At 38.6% G+C, this 20997-nt stretch overlaps 1 protein-coding gene across 1 annotated transcript in view; it reads left to right on the top strand.

Moving 5' to 3' along the window:
- Positions 1 to 20997, top strand: part of LOC310715718 (E3 ubiquitin-protein ligase SMURF2-like) — a 63424-nt gene that overhangs the window by 6407 nt on the left and 36020 nt on the right. Inside the window, exon 2 of the mRNA XM_083522378.1 lies at positions 20182 to 20220. Coding sequence (XP_083378504.1) covers positions 20182 to 20220 — 39 coding nt within the window. The remainder of the gene's footprint in view (positions 1 to 20181; positions 20221 to 20997) is intronic.

Below are 20997 nucleotides of genomic sequence, written 5' to 3'. Positions count from 1 at the left end.
GTTTGATTAGTCTTTAATTTTTATTATTAATCTTGATAAAATACACAAAAATGCCAGAGGTATAAAAATAGACAGTAAAATATCGCAGTGTCACTGTGGCTACTCACTCTGTACCGGAGATAAGATTTGTTTCGCGGCATGCATGAAAACGCAAAAATAATCCATTTTGCTTGCGTTAACCGCTGACCAGGAAGTCGCACGCGTTTTATGATCCAGCTTCAAGAATTTTCCTTAAAAGTAGAAAATCCAGACAATTCCACATGTGGAAGTGGAGTAAATGAATGAAGGACGGAAGGAATGAAGACGTTCGTCAAAGTATATGCTGAAATAAGTAGATTATAGAAAATGGAATATTAAGTGTAAAACACACACACACGCGCACAAACATTACCCAAATAAGATCTAACAACTGTAAACTATTTAACATTTTTTCCTTTTATTTAATTTCATTACATTTTTATTTTTTAAATTGAATACTCACTTTAAGTGAGAATTATTTTCATTATAATATAAATGTGTATTGCATTATTTGGATTCATTCAATTACATTTTTATAAAATATCATAAAACGTTATATATATTATTTAACCAAGCAGGCATTTTATTTAAAATTGTTTAAAAAATGTAAATTGTTGATGTTCAGAAGCAGTTTTATGTTGTGCATTTCTTCCCCCTAACTGTACAGAAACTGAATTGAACTGTGACTTAAAAAACAAGGTACGTACCGAACCGTGAATTTTGTGTACAGTTACAGCCCTAATATATATTAAAATTAATTTAATATTTAACGCGTGATTAATACAGCATGCATTTGTTTCACCATTTTTATTGAAAATATACATTAAAAAATGAGGCGAGATGGATGGATGGATGGATGGATGGATGGATAGAGTACCAAAATCCGCCATGATGCACACAATTAACCACAATTAATGTATGAAAGTTAGAAGAGATACAGTTTCTCCGGTATCACCTCATTAACCGTCCGTGTGGAAACATAGCAAAAGTTCCGTTTGGTGTCCTGATGATTTACGTAATTGAAACCACCATAATTACAATTACACTTACATGTACAAGAATATTTTGTCTTCATGCACTATTGCGTTTGGTTTCACTAATAATAAACATACATTTGCATAAAGCATCCCTATTTGTCCATGTTGGTTGGAGTATTAAAAACTTGAAAAGTATTGATTTAAAACAGATAAAGTGCGATTAAGTTGCGATAATTGGGGACTTAATATGGGATGTTTAAAAAGCAAATCTTTTTTTATTTACTTTTTATATAAAAAAGAAAAATTACATTTCAATTAGATGTAAGTCAGACATTATGTAACTGAATACACACGTATATCTATACATGCATACCATATGTACATATTAGTATATGCCTTTTACATACATGTACACATTACATTTATGTTTACTTTACATATGCGCATTAGAATTATAGGTAGAAAAGTGATGAGAGAAAATGAGAGAAAGAGAGAACTGATTTTGCAAATTTCGTCCATTTTTTTTCCGGTACAAAGCAAATTGTTCCAGTTTATGATTTACAAATGCTGTTATTTGCTCCATTTTATAAATGTCCCTTGTGATTTCCATCTATGCATTTCGGGTCTCCTGTGACAATCTGCTACAATTCCATTCACATACAGTGAGGAAAATAAGTATTTGAACACCCTGCTATTTTGCAAGTTCTCCCATTTAGAAATCATGGAGGGGTCTGAAATTGTCATCGTAGGTGCATGTCCACTGTGAGAGACATAATCTAAAAAAAAAATCCAGAAATCACAATGTATGATTTTTAAACTATTTATTTGTATGATACAGCTGCAAATAAGTATTTGAACACCTGTCTATCAGCTAGAATTCTGACCCTCAAAGACCTGTTAGTCTGCCTTTAAAATGTCCACCTCCACTACATTTATTATCCTAAATTAGATGCACCTGTTTGAGGTCGTTAGCTGCATAAAGACACCTGTCCACCCCATACAATCAGTAAGAATCCAACTACTAACATGGCCAAGATCAAAGAGCTGTCCTAAGACACTAGAGACAAAATTGTACACCTCCACAAGGCTGGAAAGGGCTACGAGCAGCTTGGTGAAAAAAGGTCCACTGTTGGAGCAATCATTAGAAAATGGAAGAAGCTAAACATGACTGTCAATCTCCCTCGGACTGGGGCTCCATGCAAGATCTCACCTCGTGGGGTTTCAATGATCCTAAGGAAGGTGAGAAATCAGCCCAGAACTACACGGGAGGAGCTGGTCAATGACCTGAAAAGAGCTGGGACCACCGTTTGCAAGGTTACTGTTGGTAATACACTAAGACGTCATGGTTTGAAATCATGCATGGCACGGAAGGTTTCCCTGCTTAAACCAGCACATGTCCAGGCACGTCTTAAGTTTGCCAATGACCATTTGGATGATCCAGAGGAGTCATGGGAGAAAGTCATGTGGTCAGATGAGACCAAAATAGAACTTTTGGGTCATAATTCAACTAAACGTGTTTGGAGGAAGGAGAATGATGAGTACCATCCCAAGAACACCATCCCTACTGTGAAGCATGGGGGTGGTAGCATCATGCTTTGGGGGTGTTTTTCTGCACATGGGACAGGGCGACTGCACTGTATTAAGGAGAGGATGACCGGGGCCATGTATTGCGAGATTTTGGGGAACAACCTCCTTCCCTCAGTTAGAGCATTGAAGATGGGTCGAGGCTGGGTCTTCCAACATGACAATGACCCGAAGCACACAGCCAGGATAACCAAGGATTGGCTCTGTAAGAAGCATATCAAGGTTCTGGCATGGCCTAGCCAGTCTCCAGACCTAAACCCAATAGAGAATCTTTGGAGGGAGCTCAAACTCCGTGTTTCTCAGCGACAGGCCAGAAACCTGACTGATCTAGAGAAGATCTGTGTGGAGGAGTGGGCCAAAATCCCTCCTGCAGTGTGTGCAAACCTGGTGAAAAACTACAGGAAACATTTGACCTCTGTAATTGCAAACAAAGGCTACTGTACCAAATATTAACATTGACTTTCTCAGGTGTTCAAATACTTATTTGCAGCTGTATTACACAAATAAATAGTAAAAAAATCATATATTGTGATTTCTGAATTTCTTTTTTTAGATTATGTCTCTCACAGTGGACACGCACCTACGATGACAATTTTAGACCCCTCCATGATTTCTAAGTGGGGGAACTTGCAAAATAGCAGGGTGTTCAAATACTTATTTTCCTCACTGTATATGACATATGGCATTCTTGTGTTCCTTCAACTTTGTTGTAACAGTTTGGAGAAGAACCACATATGGCTGGAAAATCAGGTGTCCCATTACTTTTGTTCATATTGTGTATGTGCAGGTGGGTGGATTAACCATGCCTCTGAATGCAGGAGCAGCATTTTGTATAAATGTGAACATCTGGCTTTGCACATGTCTCTGATGAAGTGTGTTTATACTGATTGATTGCACGTTGTTGTATTGGCATAAAAGTGGGAGGGGGGTATATTCTAATTAAGTTCATACTTGACAGTTTTTTATTTTTTTAAAATGTAATATGATTTTTTAATAGCTTGTGAGCCAAAAAAAAGTCAGATAACAGAAGTATAATTGTTTGTGCCTGGATAAACAAAAGGAGAAATAAAAGTTCATGCATACTATCTAAAGTAAGTTTCTGTAGCAAATGCAGCCATTTGGCACCAGTTTGAAATTTTCCTCACACACCAATGAAAATAATAAAAGCTTTTGAAAATTTCAGTACCTCTGGAAGCTCTGCTGTGCCTCATCTGACAGACATGCCCCTAAATATTGGAAAAAAAAAACAAAGAAAAAAACAACCAAAAAGAAATTTGTACTTGACTGAGGTGTAAAAGTTGGCATGCAGATAAAGGAAAGTCCTCTTTGGAATAAATGATGCCGTGTGAGTATTTCAGTCTCTCCATGACTGTGTGTTTGGCTGGTGCACTTTTAATGAGGTCATCGTGTTGCTCCTTTGCAGAAGAGAACAGCAGTTGACGGGAACACAACTTTTGCTGACTTTTTGGGAAATCGGTTTCAAATATGCAAACTTTGCGCCGACTGTCTCTGACTTGCATGCGGGCATTTTATTTAATTTTTTTATAACCAACGTGTCCTGTCTTTTGTTGTCATCTTTGCTCATCTCTTTCTCACACACCTGTTGTTATTATTAAGTGACTTTTGTGCACACATTACAAAAAAAAGGTGACTGGTTTTATTACAAAAAATAGGACAGTTTAATCCAACAAGTGGAAGTGAAACCTGTTTTCCATACATATTTTAATGAGCATTTTTATATTTATATTTGGAGATATTGTTTTCGAAACGATTGAACGATCACCATTCCAAGTCCTGTTCTGTTTGGTCTAAGCCGAGGAAATGGCTCGTAATTGCAAGTAAACACATTAAGTAAGCGCTTATTAAATACCAGCTTGTGCTGGCACAATTCATAACTGTGTTTTGCTTTGAAGTGCACCTGATTATGCACATAAGCCCTGCACAGTAAGCGCTCAACTTGCCCCTTTTTTACCTTTGACCTTTGTCCCTATCATTCGCACCGGAAGCGTCTCAGACGGCTGTGCGGCTGCGTCTCGTCTCCTTGCAGACATCTGATCACGTATCGCACTTCCTGTCTCACCACTTCCACTGGAAACCAGCAAAACTTCCCCCCACGCACACGCACGCACGCGCACACACACACACGTCTGCTTCTTAGAAACTTCGAGCAGACACTGCAATTCATCTTGTCTTGCTTTTACCCATTGCCCTACTGCTGTGCTGTGCGGTGGACCTTTTGCGCAACTTCTGCAAAATCACGTCTACACACAGACTGCTGTCTGTTGCCTGAGTCTGCTAGTCTGCGCCGTATCATCTGCTTGCGCGCTTGTGGTTTGTATCTTGAGGGTTTTTTTTTTTTTTTTCGATCGTATTACTGAAGGTGTCATGTCTAACGATGAGCAATATGGAAAGAACATATCACAATATTCGAAGACGTTATCGCATAATGCATTTGTTTTTTGGCACTTCGTGTCCCTCAGAGTTTGTTGAACAAGTCAGAAGAAGAAAAAAAAAAACCACGCCAACCCATAACGAGTCTATCACCCTATTAAAAACCACCACCAACAACAAAACCCTAAACTTTCATTAACAATGAGTGTGTTTGCAATAACAAATATGAGTTGCAAAGAAATCGGAACATTACAACTAGTAGGCTCCAGAAGAGGTTGGAATAAGTGATAAAAAATGTGCATTCACATTCAAAAAGAAAATGAATTCATTTGTCTTTAATAGCTAGAAGACGTACGTCATACAAGCGAGACCACTGCTGCGACAAGTGCACATGATTTTCTTTCTAATTAGAATCCAGTATTCCTTTATACTGTTTTCACAAAGACCCACTGACCATGTTAATCAATTTAACATTTATTATTGTTCGATTAATGCATCAATTAATTGAGTAATAGGATAAGTATTTTTTTTATTTATTAAAAAGCAATGCTTAATATACAAGAGAAAATAAAACGTTTTTTTTTTTTTTTATTGCTGAAATTGCACACTGGAATATCTGTAAAAACTAAACCCATTTGGTGCCTTTAATTTTCACATTACATCAAAATACAAATATATTAATACAATTATAAATAAAAATATCAAAATTTATTTCAGATTACTTTAAACAACCAAAAAGAAGTAAACGCACTATACAGCGTTTCAGTTTAAAATGATCCTAAACTTTGAAAACTGTCGTATTCTTTACCCTGAATCTATGGAAGCCCGTTTCCGCCACAATAAAAAAAAGTTTGCCTCTTTTTTTTTTTTCTCGCAATTTACAATTTTTGATCCTCGCATTTGCGACTTTATTTCTTGCGATTCTGACCTCATTTCTTGCAGTTCCAATTTTAAATCTTGCAAATCCAACTTTATTTATCGTCAACATCCAACATTTCTGGTGCATCCACCTGTAACCATGTTGTCTGTCTGAAGTTTGAAGCTGTTGGTGTATGAACGAGGCCCCTCTGCTTCATCTTTCTTGTTCTAGGGTTTGGAGGCTTAGTTTAATACCATGTGATTCTATTGATTGTAGCTGATTTCATTTTCAATGTGTAAAACTTTCTGGCACGACAGAGGGGGGTCACGCTGCCCGATTGACAAAAAAAAAAAAAGTTAATTGCGAGAGGAAAAAAGGTTCAATTGTGACAAAAAAATCTCGGAATTATGCAATTTTTTCCCGTGTAGGGGAAAAGGCTTCCATATGAATTTTCTCTTAGTTTCTTACTGTTTTCTCCCCATTCCTCCAGCGTGGTGTCTTATTTTTACTGCTTTGAGGGATGGTTTACATCCCTGCAGGTCTATCAGTTATCAGATGTGACCTAAATCCCTCAACAGTTGCATTCATACTATGTGCTAAACAACTTTTTGGGACTTTTCTTTTCCCTCACAATGTAGAGTCTAAATGCTTATTTGAAAGTTTTCATGGCATGAACAGTATATTGTAGTGTGTGATATTTAATAATTGCCCTGCAAAAAACACTGACGTATGTATTCCCGCCTCATTCCCAGGGAATATCGGCATAGCCTGATGCTTTTACTGAAGATAAACAAAAGTATGTGCAGTAATGTATATATAATTGAAAGATGGTGTACAAACTCAATAACCAGATTTTTGGACTGAAATCCTCTAAACTGATTAAAAAAGGTACAAAATGTTTGTCCATTTAGTGCTCCAGATTACTGTGTCAGTATGATGACATGTTGATGTCATCATAATTCATGATGAATTTAGTGAGCGTGGAATAAATTGAAAGGGTTAGTTTGTTTGTTGTTAACTAAATATGAACCGTACTGCAACGCTCCCAGCAGTAGAAGATACCAGTGCTGATACGATTGTATGTGAATCTTGACTCTGACAGTTCGTCATCCTCGGCTTCATCACTCAAGTTCATTATCGGTCTCAACTAGATGATCATACGCTACTCGTCCTTTACATTGAGCATTTTAATGTGCATGTAAAAACACACTATCAGTTTTCATTCCAGAGATTTCAAAACAAAACTGTTAGTGTTATTCCAGTGCAAAGCTAAAGACCAAACTGCAGATATAAAACAGGTCTTGACGAATCGGCTGCATTTAAGCTCTAAACAACGCAGCTCCATTTTGCATGCACCTGTGCGTCGGTCTGAAACGGAAAAAAAAAGACTTCTATTGAAAGACTATCGACTGTGAAAGGACAATGTTTGGAACAATGCAAACTAAGCTTATGAAGTGCTGACATGAGTTCTGCTCAAGATTTATACAGGTTTGCATGCGGGCATGTTTTAACAAACACAACCTGCCTTCTGCTCTTGTTCTCATACCCAGTCTCTCAACACGTTCATCTTATGTAACCTTTGTACGCTTAAGTCATCCTAGTCATATATACACTATTTGTCCTGGGATGCCTGACTTTTTCCAGCCATTTGTCATTATTTCTAAACTGTTACCACAAGTTGGAGGCACGCAATCTTATAGAATGTCTTCGGCTGCATTAGTATTAAATTTCCCCTTCACTTGAACTAGGAGACCTAAACCTGTTCCAGCATGACAGTGTTTCCTGTAAAGATATAAAGATAAGGTTTACATGGGTTGGAGTGCAAGATCTTGAGTGGCCTGCTATAGAGCTCTGACCTCAACACTACTGAACACCTTTCGGATGAATTTGAACGCCGACTGCACCCCAGACCTTCTCACCCTACACTAGTATCTGACTTTACTAAAGCCCTTGTGGCTGAATGAGCACAAATCTCCACAATCTAGTGGAGCACAGCCCAACCCCCCAAATTTTGTGTTTTCTATTAAATTAAGTATTAAAACTACTGATAACGACCACAAACACAAGACCAAGATGACAAATGCCTTGCTGAGGAAGCTGAAGCGGACCAAATATGCCTCCTCAGCCCTGTTGAGCTTCTGTGGGGCATCTTCGAACGAAAGTTGGAGAAGCGTCATTTGTCTAACATCCAGCAGCTTCGTGATGTCATTACGGAGGAGTGGAAGAGGATCCCAGCAACTACCTGTGCAGCTCTGGTGAATTCCATCCCCAGGAGTATTGAGGCAGTGCTAAATAACCATGTTGCTCATTGATACTTTGCAGTTTTGACACTTAGGGTGTACTCACTTTTGTTGGCAGTCTTTTAGACAATAATCGCTGTTGCTGTTTTGCCTGCACATTGCAATTGCAATAAAGTTCTATCAATGTGTCTGTCGTTCTGTCTCAGGAATCAGAATTTCTGACGTGAAAGAGTCTGTATTTAAAAATCTTCAGTAAATCTTTAGTGCTTCGGGTCTAAGTGGTTCAGTAGCCTGTCCCGAGAAATGTATTAGTCGAGGCGGAGATACACCCTGGATGGGATTTCCAGTCCACCACAGGGCGCCATACAGTCATTTAAACACTCTTTAACACCTAGGGGCAATTTGGCATAACCAGTATACACACTGGTGTTATTTTGGAGTATAGGAGGAAACTCGAGAACCCATAGGAGCTGTGGAGACAATGCTAGACTCCACACAGGACGTAATCCGAGCACACGTCTGACCCGAGGACCCTGGGGGGCCATTAATACCCACCTCGGTGCTAAACACCAGAGGCAAATTTCGCACATTAAGCATGTCTTGGCAGATTAGCTGCATACCGCACGTGTACATATAGTATCTTTATTTTCAATCAAACTATTATTTTCATCCATTTTATACCATGCACCTTGAAGAAAAAAAAAAGAAAGCAGTAATTGTTCATTTCCCAGTAGGGTGTGTTTGGAAGTCTCTTGTTTCATGGACATACTTGGATTTAAGGTGTATGCGTTGCCAGCGTGTGAATAAATGATGCACTATTTTCAGACAGTGTTTATTCAGACATCCGTTGCTCGGAAAACCCTCCGAGTTGAGCCTTTAAGACTCGTTTTAAAGTGCTGAATAAGAGCCGTATAGTCTCGCTGACATACTGAAAACCTTCTACACCTCTTAAACCTATTAGATCTGACTGTTTAGAGCACGACTCGAGGGGTGATGAGGAATTCAAGAGGACACAGTGCTGTCTGTCTGTTCCTGCTCGAACGGGCCGTCTCGCTTTCTTTGCGTGCGACCTGACCGCTCTCTGCAGGAGGTTTGTTGGTTTAATATGCCGTGGTAATCGGAGCTTCCTGAGCTTCTCAGGCTGTGGGAAAAATCATCTAGGGGGAGAGAGAAAGAAGCGGAAAGAGAAAGAGGGGACAGCGGGTGTGACCAAGAGAGAAAGAACGACTTTCCGACAGCAGGATTGATATGACTGGCTGTGGTCGAGTAAAATATTCAACAACAGAGGTGTTACGTGGCTTGTCGTGAAGTGCACTTATTTCACGTTTTAATTCTGTTAGAAATGATTTCATGTATTATATTTGATATGCCCCATGCTAAAGCAGCTATAAACACCTGTTCTATTATCAGCCTCTCTTTATTTTGAGCTTTTTTTGTTATATTATTAAATTAAGGCAAAAGAAAAGGTTCTTAGGTCACCTGAGGAAAAAAAACCCTTAGAGTGTGCTTCACCCGGTCAACTGTTTTTATTTTCTATACATCCACATTGTGGTGTATTTGCTGTACGTGTCTTAGTGCACAGGTTGTGTTATAAACAATGACCTGTTTCAGTAAAATAGTTTTCTACTTGGGTGAAGAATTTGAAGCTGTACTTTAGCTTTATCATGATGCGAAGTACTTGAATTTAGAACATTGGTACTTTTACCACCTCAGGCTATTATGCTTTGCATGTGGTTTGTAATTGTCACGCTTATTTTCTACTCATCCAAATGCTTTCAACTGCCAAAATCTGGTGAAATAATTCCTCTTTAGATTGGAGTTTAAAGTTCATCCAGTGTTTTCTTTGACGCACACCAAAACTGTACCAATCCTATCCTGCGAGTTAAATTTGGGTCTGGATGCAGTTGCATCTTCGATGTTTCTGCATTTCCTGCATTAGCTTTTTTCTTTTTCTTCTTGCTTTTGTGTAGTTTCTAAGTGTACGGTCCGTTACAGAATTATCTCTTAGACTACTGTGTTCTGAGTGATATAGGCAATCGTTGCTATGGGAAACTTTTGGACTGCGACTAGTGTGGATGGTTTGCTACAATTGCCGTGAAATGAAACGTTTCATTTTTTTTTTCAATCAAATGTCCATCAGTGAACAGTTGATAATCTCAACAATGAGGGAACAATAATGAATGGACATTCGGTGTCACTCAGATGAGGATGGGTTCCTCTTTTGAGTCTGGTTCCTCTTTTAAGTCTGCTTCGCTCTCAGGAGTTTTTCCTTGCCACTGTCGAGACTGGCTCACTCATTAGCAATAAACTTATATGGACTAATTTATGATGCTAAAAATGCATATCCGCAATCGATTTCATTATGTCAAACTGATTTGGGACAATATCTGTTGTTAAAAACCTTATACCAATTAAATTGAATTGACTTTTGACACAAAATTAATTATTTATGCATCCAGGCAAAAAGTTTCTACATTCAAATTGACTAGCTGCTTTGCTAATTTCTGTAAGCTGCTGGAATCAGTGCTAGTCTAACATGGCATTAGCAAAAATAAATAAATAGCTGTGCAACAAATAGCGCTGGCTAGTTTGCAAAACGTACCTCAACAAGCATGTGTTTTTTTTTTGCATTTCATGGAGGCAAAGGATACACAACTTCTTATCTTTAAATATTTCATGGTATTAAAATGTTTTGCTGAGCTGTATACAGTGTAGTCATTGGTTTTTAGTGTATAGTCATAACAGTTTAAAGAAGAACCACAACTGTGTAAACCATTTAAATAGACGTTCAAAATTGTTTCTAAATGTAACTGAATGACACATCGAGTGAGCAAACAAGCTGATGCACACTCCATCATCTTCTAAATAAAATCATGTTTCATATTTTGATTTGACTCTTTGACTATTATTATTTATGACATGGTGCTCATATCATGTGACCACACGGTGGGGAGTTCCGTAGCTGTTCTGTCACTGTTTGAACGAGTCATCAGTTCCCGTAGCAGAAAAACAACAAACAGTTCGAGTATTTAACCGACATCTAATGCATCATTTCTCATTGGTGCATTATTTTATTAGCTCTGACTCCCTAGATTTTCACATAGGATCTGAAGAATTGTAGAACGGTTCATTGGTTAGGTCAATGGTGGTTGATGTTTTGATGGTTTAGATGTCAGATATTTCTTTGGCAAGAATTAAGATGAAACGCATTTTCAGAGACAGGAAGCTGACGGGAAATTTCATAGCAGTGACTCGTTTCGATGCTGGCCAGAAGGAAGGGGGTTCTTGTTTTTTTTTTTTTTTTAGTGGGCTATCTCAGTAGACATATTTTCATTAGAAAACGGTCCTGTGTGACTAATGTACTGATATGTATACACTATACAGACAGAAGTATTGGGACACCTGACCTTAAAAATTCTAAACAAATTTTGTGTTCACTGAAACTTGGAAACCCGAACCTGTTCCAGCATGGCAATGCCTTTTGTGCACAAAGCGAGCTCCATGAAGATATGGTTTACATGGTTTGGAGTGAAAGATCTCCTGCTATAGAGCTCTGATCTCAACCCCACTGAAAACCTTTGGGATGACTTGGAATGCTAACTGCACCCCAGACCACCTCACCTACATCAGTACCGGACTTTCACCCTTGTGGAGATGAACAGAGAGGGACTCTGGAGAGGGTGCCTTTGTTGTAACTTGATTTTTAGGTAGAAAATCAAAAATTTCACATTTTAACATCTCACAGATGCTTATAAGAATGCGCTCATTCCAACAAATATTTGCAAGCGTCGCCGTAAAAAAGACTCGGCAGCGCTTTTTAATAGCGTCGCATTCCACCTGCCTTACAACCGCTTCCTATATAATTAATGTTAACCGCGTGCTGGCAGTTGAGGGGAAAAAAAACACACCTTGTGTAACACAGCTTTAGAGTTAAATAGGAGGGTCCTACATACCATGTTACCCACACACCTGCAGTCGTCTCATTTGTTTATGAACTGATTGGCTTATGATTGGACATTTACTATGTCCAACTGTCTGTTTTTGTTTTTCTTTTTTTTTCTTTTCTTTTCTTTTCTTTTTATCCACCCCACAGTCTTTTGTCTTTAATCTCTTGGTCCATCACTACTTCTTGGACTCCTTTTCTATTTCGGGTCTCTTGTTTTCTCCCTCGCCCCCGTTTCCCAAGATTTAAGCCCTCCACCCTCTTTCCTCCCCCTTTCCCTTGTTCCTGTCCTCCGTCTCTTGACGGTCCCGTCTTCCTGCATTCCTCCAGCTGATCCCAGGCCAGATGGGAGGATGATTCATCGTCTCCGTATGGGCTGTGATTGAAATTTCAGGCTGCTCGTGTTCCTAGTAGATGAGACGGCACTTTAAGCCACACGGATGTTCGGGAATGTTGCAGTTCTCTGGAACTTTTGATGTTCAGTCAGAGCTTTTCTTATGTCTTACTGTGATCTGTCTTTTCGGACAGATAACATGTTCTTACGATGTCTTACGAGCAGCAGACGGTCTGTCTCTTTTTTTTTTTTTTTTGGTACGTTGTTTAGTTATTGTCTAAGTTCCATTCCTCACCACACACAGTCAAATCAATTAACAGAAGCAGACACAGATTCATAAACACGCACTGCCCAAACCCCACTAGTATTGGCATATGTTGTCTATGTTGTGAGTGTGTTGGGTGTGTCTTACTCCAGAGGGACAAAGAGCCCTGCTGGTCCTTGCTGAATGACATCATTAGCATGTGAAATATTTTCCTTTGGAATGGCTTGTGTGCATGTGTGTGTGTGCTGGGTGGAAGGAAAGCACGTAATAGTCAGTGACAGGAAGTGGCGATAAGAGACGGCGTCAGACTATGATGGCCTCCTGACTCCATGTGTGTGAGTAAGAGAGAGAGGAGGAGAGTAGTGTTGTGTGAGTTCTTGTACTAGAGACACTGTGTAGGTGTGTGTGTGTGTGTGTGTGTGTGTGTGTGTGTGTGTGTGTGTGTGTGTGTGTATACACAAGAACAGAACAATGCTGTGAATGAGGCTCTCCCGGAGTCTAAACAGAGAGAACAGCCAGAGAGGTGAAGGGCTCATTTCCAGCTGTTATTACCCGGAAACATGGTGGTGATCCTGTGTGTGTGTGTGTGTGTGAGAGAGAGAGAGAGAGAGAGAGAGAGAGAGATTGATTGATTGATTGATTGGCTTCAAACACGGACAACTAGTTCCATTTAGAAGGTAGCACAGCTGCCTTATTTTGATCAAACCATCCCACACCACTTATGTATTCTGGACTACAGCTGGCCTTTAAAATGGGCCACATTTGCTCCATTGGTAGCACAGATCTGGTTAAGAGTTAGCACTTGTCTAACTAGCCTAGCCTAATCCCACACAATCATTTCTAAAACCAAAAAAAATCTGAAAGTAATACAAATATTGCAAGTTAATAGGCTCATGCTTTATAAAGTCAGCTAGATAGTTTGCCTGTCCAGTCACAATCCTGTTGAACTGCTCTGGGATGAACTGGATTACAAGGTCAAATCTCTAACTAGTGAAGGACAACTTTGGCAAGTTTTAAAAGGAGCATGGCAAAGTATTTCCGCTGAATGTTTGGAGAACTATCCGGATGCCAAGATTGTGTAAAGCTGCTGTTCATGCTAAGGGAGGATTTCTTAATTTTTTGCTCAAAGTAAAAATTCATACCGGTAATTTACCTAGTTTTATCGCATAGAAACAAAAGGAACACGCAAGTTTTTAAGCACTAGAATGTCTGCTTGTTGACCACAAACCATCCGGCATTAAAAATCCCTTGAACACTTCAGATTTCGCTTAATCTCTTCCTGCTTCGCTGGCGGGCTTGTTCCAAAGATACCGAAACCCATTGTTGAATGAAAAAGCATCAGGTTTCACTCCATCTTATGTAACACCACAGGTTATAAAAGTTTTAATCTTTGAAACAATCTTGCAAGCCACAGCTTTTAAAGAGTCACTAAGGCATACTGATAAGATCTGATACGACTCATCAGAAGTCCAGTTTGTATGATGTCTGTTGCCATAGTAATGGCGTAGGAATAACATAAACAGCCGTAGCTGAGATACAGATTTTATGTAGTCGTAGCTTTTGCAGTAATGCCATTTTGAACCATATGAAAAGCATATGAATTAGAGGAAGATCATTAAGTCAATTTTTTTATTTTTTTTTGCCTGAAATACACTGACATCCAAATGTCGGGAGAAGAAATGTCTTTTACTACCCCCTTCTATCCTACGTCTTCACTTGAAGATGGATAAATGAGGTCCATTATTGTTTGTGTGTGAATGTTTTAAGCTAATAAACACATTTATTGCACAGCTGAAGAAGTTAAAAAGAACAAAATGCAATTTTAGTGATTTAAAAAAATGAACACTAAATGCTGGGGTGTAATTTTATTTCTTTTTCCACTTAAACTTGATTTAAAATCGTCATATAAAGAAATACCTCATGCAAAAAACAGTTGGCGACTGTGATTTATTTTTGACATCGAATGCGTTCTTTTGTTTTGTCGTTGTGTTTTTGTACAATGCTAGCCTTCGGTTTGTTTTCAGGTGAATCCATCTCATTAAAATATTAGAGTGCGTCCCTTTCTCCTGGAAAGCTTTAGGTGCGGGATGTATAGTAGATCAGCTCTGTCTCAGGCGTGTCAGTCGGTGTTTGCATTCACATAAACATGGAACAGTCCTCTGTAAACAAACTCGTAGCCACTCTTAGCTGTGTGGATTTAACATTCTGCTAACTACTGTCTCTATTTACATCCTGGTCTTTGAGCTGCTTTCTTGAGGAGATGCGTGTTATGACATTTGTAAAGGATTCCCTATTTTTTCTTTCTTCGACAGGTTGTTTGTTATGAAGCAGGCTAAGCATGGTTTTGCAGGGTATATTGGTTTTAACAGTGCAATGTTTTTACTTTATGTTAATTGTAAGAAAAAAGATATATATTTCTGACTAGACTTTGCTTTGGGTGAAGGGAAGGACAATGTGTGCAAAATAAAACAAGAATTCTGACTAAAAGGATGGTTTAAAGAGATCTGACATGAAGAAGTGTTGCTGTTACTACGTCAACGCGGATCGTTTTATTTCTCTTTCACGCCTGACATAACAGCGTACCGTACTCTCTTCATGTATGTTTGATTGTGAATATAAATGTCAGAATGACCTAGGTATATATGCAAATATCTTTATCATGTTCGACAGGTTTTTGAGTAACAATCTCAGAAAGGCATGTAGACTGAGGCCTGAGTCTGTCATTCACCACACTATGATTATTTCCAGTAAACATTTTTAGCATTCTTGGTCAAGCAAAGTAGCTCTGTGAGAGAGGGGTAAAAAGTTCATCCGTCCATTCATTATTCACCTGGTGTGTGTTTGGGGAACAAGAGCGGTGTTTTAAAACAGTTCTGCTTGCCTGCAGCAATTTAGCTGTAGCTTAGTGAAACTTGTGGGAAGATTTACAGTTCCGGTCTGACAGTTCACATGCACTGTTCCCAAATGGCCTGTTTAATTGTGTTATGCTGCACAATATGGACCATACTGGTACTGGTAACTTTTTTAAATGTTTTATTTTGTTATGTTTTTACTTTTTCTTCAATTGCTTTATGACACTTTCTTACAAAGTCATTATTTTTTAAATCTATCATGTAAGAGGTGTTAAAAGATGTGTTATTTAAGTATTAAATTACAATCGGTGCAATCAGCGAGGTTTTCCTCTAAGAACTAATCATAATTTATGGGTTCTGGGCAAAAAAATGTCGTCGCTGGTAATGTTTCCTTATAGATGTTTTAAATTTCAGCATTTTGTCTAATTTAGTCTAACATTCCTGCCCTTGCATTCAAAATGAACACTGTTTGCTCTGATATAGTGATTGCGGAGTTTTGTAGCTACATTTGGCGTCCTGTTTGCTGATTGTTTATAGTGTAATAATTTGTTTCATTGCCTGTGTAATGGCTCTGTAATTTTAAGTTGCTGTTCTGGACTCCTGGATTTCTGGGCACCACTTTGCCTCTGCTACCAGTATCATTTCTGTCTCTTTTTTTGGCATCTGCTGTTTTTCCTTTCTGTCAAACACAGCTTATGTGTGGCATCTATTTTCAGGCCTCCCTCTCAGTTAAAGGTTGACGAATGTGTTTGTTTGGCCTCAAGTCAGCCGCAAACCCCAAGGCCAGTGTTGAAAGTAGGCACTGGGTTCCCAACAATGCCTCTGCTGCCAGGAATTCAGGCCACTTTAGGATTTTTAGATCTAGAATGATCTAGAATTTCAAGTGTTCAATGTCATAACTTGATCATGGGCTCTTTGGCTCACCTCCTTATATACCTCTTGCCACAGCTCCATCATGCCTTGCATGGATCCATCATTCACTCAGGGGTTCAGCTTTGCTGTGGGCCTCTTGTTGCAGGTTTGTTGTTCATTGCCCAGCTGCTCATTATAAATCTTGGTGGAGTTCGGACTTGAGCCCTATAGAGCTTTATGTTGTTCTTTCATGGGTTCAGTGGTCCAGATTTGATTTGGGCCTCCTAATGCATCTTGATTGTAGACCTCAGGGCTTGTGTTGCTCGTTCATGGACACTTTTTTTACATTTCCAATTTTACTTCAGTGGCCTCAGTGGTACAGCTTGGTATTATGGCTTAGCTTCATCAAGATGTGTGCTTTTTAATGGTAATGTGGGTCGCATTGGTTCTTTTGTCAGAGCTTCATTACCTCCTGACTAATGTGCAGATCAGATTGAACTTCTTCTAAATGGCAGTGGCCCAGCTTTGCAGAGGGCCTCTTGGTACAGCTCTAATGTACACTTTATAGACCTTCTCCGCATTGGGACTCCTGAAGCTGCTCTGTTGTAGGACTCAGATCCCAGCTCCGCATTGGAATTCCAATCACTGACTCATATTAGATTTACATTGAAAGTCTGTGTCACTGGGCGTCCTGACACAGCTTTTGGACCCCGTGTTCCAGTTAAGCATGCAGACTTCTTTTGCAACTCTATTGTAGGCCCTGTGGTATTTGCTGTGGTTTCCAGTCCGCAGCTGCACTCCACTTGGTCTGGCTTTTTATGACCTGCCAGTAGCTACTTAGATTTGTGGCCTTGTTGCTCCTTTGTTAAGAGGCACATAATCCTGGCAGTGAATGCCGTACAGTATAATTGAAGACGTTGTTTTTGTATTTGTCTCAAATGTTCTTGTTTTGTGTGTGTTTTGTGTGCACACATTGGTATAGGTCACAGAGGTCACACTTTCCTGCTTTTTGTTGTGGATGTTAATCTTTTCACCTGTATGTGCATCATTTCGTGCTTTGTGCTACTTGGGGAACGGGGGAAATTTGGCATTTTGCTGGCATGGCTTGAGTAGACGTGTGCAGGGAAGGTTCCTTCTTCACTGAATGATAATATAAATATGAAAATAATGTAAAGCATATAATTATTGTTTTGCTTTCACCAGATCACGACCCTGCTAAACAGCAATAGTAGAATATCTTGTGTAAGAACGGCATTCTCCACTCTAGTACTGCTACAGATTGTAGTTGTTGAATTGTGGGATTTTGGTTGTATGTGTGCATGTTTTCCATCATCCCACCAGTTCTAAATGATGGACCATAGACACTTTGAGTAATTCTCTACCGTAGTGTCAATGTAAAGTAAGGATAAAACTAGTCAGCTGACCAGTGTAAGAAAGGGCTTAGAAATTTTGTCTACACTTGGCTCTTCTTTCTTTTTTTTCAAGCAATAATGAAGCAATTTGGAAGAAACATTGCTTTGAACAGCATGTCTTTTTAAAGAAAATGGCAAGACAAAATCTTTTTAAAAATGCTTTAGCATTAATATTTCTGTAATATCAGAAGCACTCGCTACTCATCGTGTGAAACATTGATGACATCCATGGGCAATTTGCACCATTTGAAGCATGGAATGCTATGTATCTATTACTAGGGAGCCATTTTCAGACCAGTCCTGTGTCCTACGTTACACATTCTTGATGAAAAGGAGCAACTGCAGCCATCAACAGCCTCCCTTCTCAGGAATTTCTCACCATGTTAGTGCTGCTTCACTTCACATGAGACCCTTCCAGTGGTGTTGGTTTTCTTCTCTTTTACCTCATGGCAAGTCTGGGTCACTGGGTCACGATGGCAGTCGAAACCTGTACGAGTGTTATTTTTTTTCCCTTTGGCCTTTAAAAAGACACAGGTTCCTGGCGAGTAGCCAGGGGGTTCTTTGCTTATCGCCGTTCTCAGGCCCTGCAGTATCAGCGTTATGTTAGAGCAACCATGAAATTGATATGGTAGCAGTAGAGGTGTGGCACAGCGTCATAGGACTGGGACTGGGACTGCGCAGAAACTGGCGCCTGCTCTGAACAGGGGTGTTTAAGGTGTTAGCACTCAATGCTTTTGTCCTGTCACTCACATTCTGGAAAAGTTAAAGAGGTCACTGTTCCGTAAGGTTCATGTTACCATGTTTTACAGACTCCACTACTCCACAGGTGCTGCAACCTCTAAGAGAATAATATATATAACCTTTTCTGCATAAGAGTATAATTCGATTATTTGTTGGTGCACTTGCCAGTTCTCTGCATTTTCTTCAGTTATGGTGGTGATGGATTCTTTTTGCTCGACACTCTCATGTACTGAGAAATGAACTGCAGCAACATTAAGTTAGGAAACAATACAGCAACAGTAACCAGACAATAACTACAACAGTAACTATAGCAGTAAAAAGTAAAATAAGTCTTGTACAGTGACATGACAACTATATTTATTTTTTTTTAACAACAATTAGAGTTGATTGAAAATAAAAAAAAAACCCTCCTAGCTTTATTTTTCCCAGAGCATGAACTTTACCTGAGAGTAAATTTTCAAAGATATAAATGTTATATAAGATATAAAAGTCATGTAGCCCGGTGTTCTCCTTGAATGATTTACTCTGGTGGTATGTGTGACTTTTTTAAATATGCTGGTTGCTCAGAATTAATGGCAAAATTCATTAAAAGGTGGGCTTGCCACCTAAGCCAAGTATAATTACAGTGTAGGTTTACTTATAAAGAAGGTTTTCTCTGTAATATAGCAAATATTAACTTTCTTTGAGTTTCTGGTTGTTTCAGCTGTCCATAGTTCCATAGTACAGGCTTTACAGCTATCTACTAGCTAGATAAATTATTAGCCTAGGTAATAAGCAAGCTTGAACTCTGCATTCTTTTTTTGGTTGACTAACAGTGTTGTTACACCTTGTGGTGGGTGCATCCTGTGTTCACAAGATCCATTAATTCAGTTAGAAAATGAAAACTGTTTATAGTTAAATAGCAAATAGCAATAGGAGATATCAATTGATCCTCTACCATCTCTGCCCAATATAATGACTTTGTCCTATTTTGCACATTCATAAACAATGTATGGAATCATAGCACGCTAATATAAAGAACTATAAAGAACTACATGGTTCATTATTAAAAAATTTTTTTACCCTTTGTTACTGACAAACACCATCACAAATATGTTGCCACTGGTCGACACACCCTTAACATAAAAGCTACACATGGCCTTTGAACAGCACAGTACATTTTGGGGATTCTGCACTCTCTAGGACAATAGCTATAGAGCATCCTTAAGAGATTTTCTCAGTGCTCTGGATATTCTACACTGTGTTTGGAACATGAATAGGGTGTGGTTTTTAGACACACACGAGATGTGTGCTTGCGGATCTAACTCTATTAGTCCTACTTAAGTTGATAGATTTGCGAAGAGACCCGGTGGCTTTATTTACGACAAACTTTCCTGTAAACAAGCCATCAACAGAGCAAACAGGCATTCATAACACGAAACCTGGAGTAACATGGAGAGCAAAAAGGGGAATATAAAAACCAGCTGGAGAACATTTGCACTAAGTGTTTTCATGTGCCATTTTGAAGTCAAGTCCAAAAGCAATGGAGAGCATCCAGCACACTCACAAAATCCCACAGTTCACTGTAATAGGCCCAAATAATGCACCCTAGCAGGTTTAGAGCAACTATTGCACACTGGCTGCTATATAACTATAGGCGTCGTGACCTCTATATTGTTTACTAGACTTCTTTTCCTAATGTTAACATTGGCTTTTTCTTTTCTCCTATTTCAGTTCTCTGTGCAAAGAACTTGTCAAAGAAGGACTTCTTCAGTAAGTAACCAGTTTAACTATTCTGCTGTCACTCAGTGTGTAGTCACTAGTAGAATATTTTTTTGTGGCAGATTTTCTACTGTAAGGTCATAGGTAATAATAATAAGTTATAATAAGGTATAATATAATTATATATAATATATAATAAGGTCTTGTAGACATAGTATTATAGTTTATTATTCTTTTCATATCTGAGTAAAGAAAGGACGTTGTGAATAAATGTGTTGCGTTGAAGGTAATTTCGCCTCTTTAATATTTATGTATTTATATTATTAATAAAACTGATTTATTACTGCATTGATCATTAAAAAAAATTATGAAACCTTTTTAAAACCAACAATTACAAATTTGATTTTTAATAATTTAAGTTTCAAGGTGAAGAAACTGTCCATGAGAATGAATGCATAAATACATATAGACCTTGAGCGTGAATTTCATCTGACACTACTAACAGAACTTCTGTTTTAGAAAATGTATCAACACTTTTGTTCCAATTGGATTTCATGATTTAACAGTTGAGTAGAAGTAAGCTAAATGTCCTTTGCCAAGGTTTGCTTCTTTAGTTTTGCACCGGATATATTAAGGCTTATGTAGCTACCTTGTCATGGAGGTCTGTTCCACCCCAAACTTTTTTTTTTTTTTTAATAAGTAAACAAAAAAGTCACCAACCCTTTCTTACAGAGGTCATACATTTTTTACACAATTGGTTGTTTTAGATGGGCTTTTCTTCCAACCACATAGGAGCCATTTCTGATTTTACATGTTAAATTTACAAGT

This window comes from Silurus aristotelis (genome assembly GCF_946808225.1).
Source record: "Silurus aristotelis genome assembly, chromosome: 2".
Lineage (NCBI taxonomy): Eukaryota > Metazoa > Chordata > Actinopteri > Siluriformes > Siluridae > Silurus > Silurus aristotelis.
This window is presented reverse-complemented; position numbering and strand designations above follow the sequence as displayed.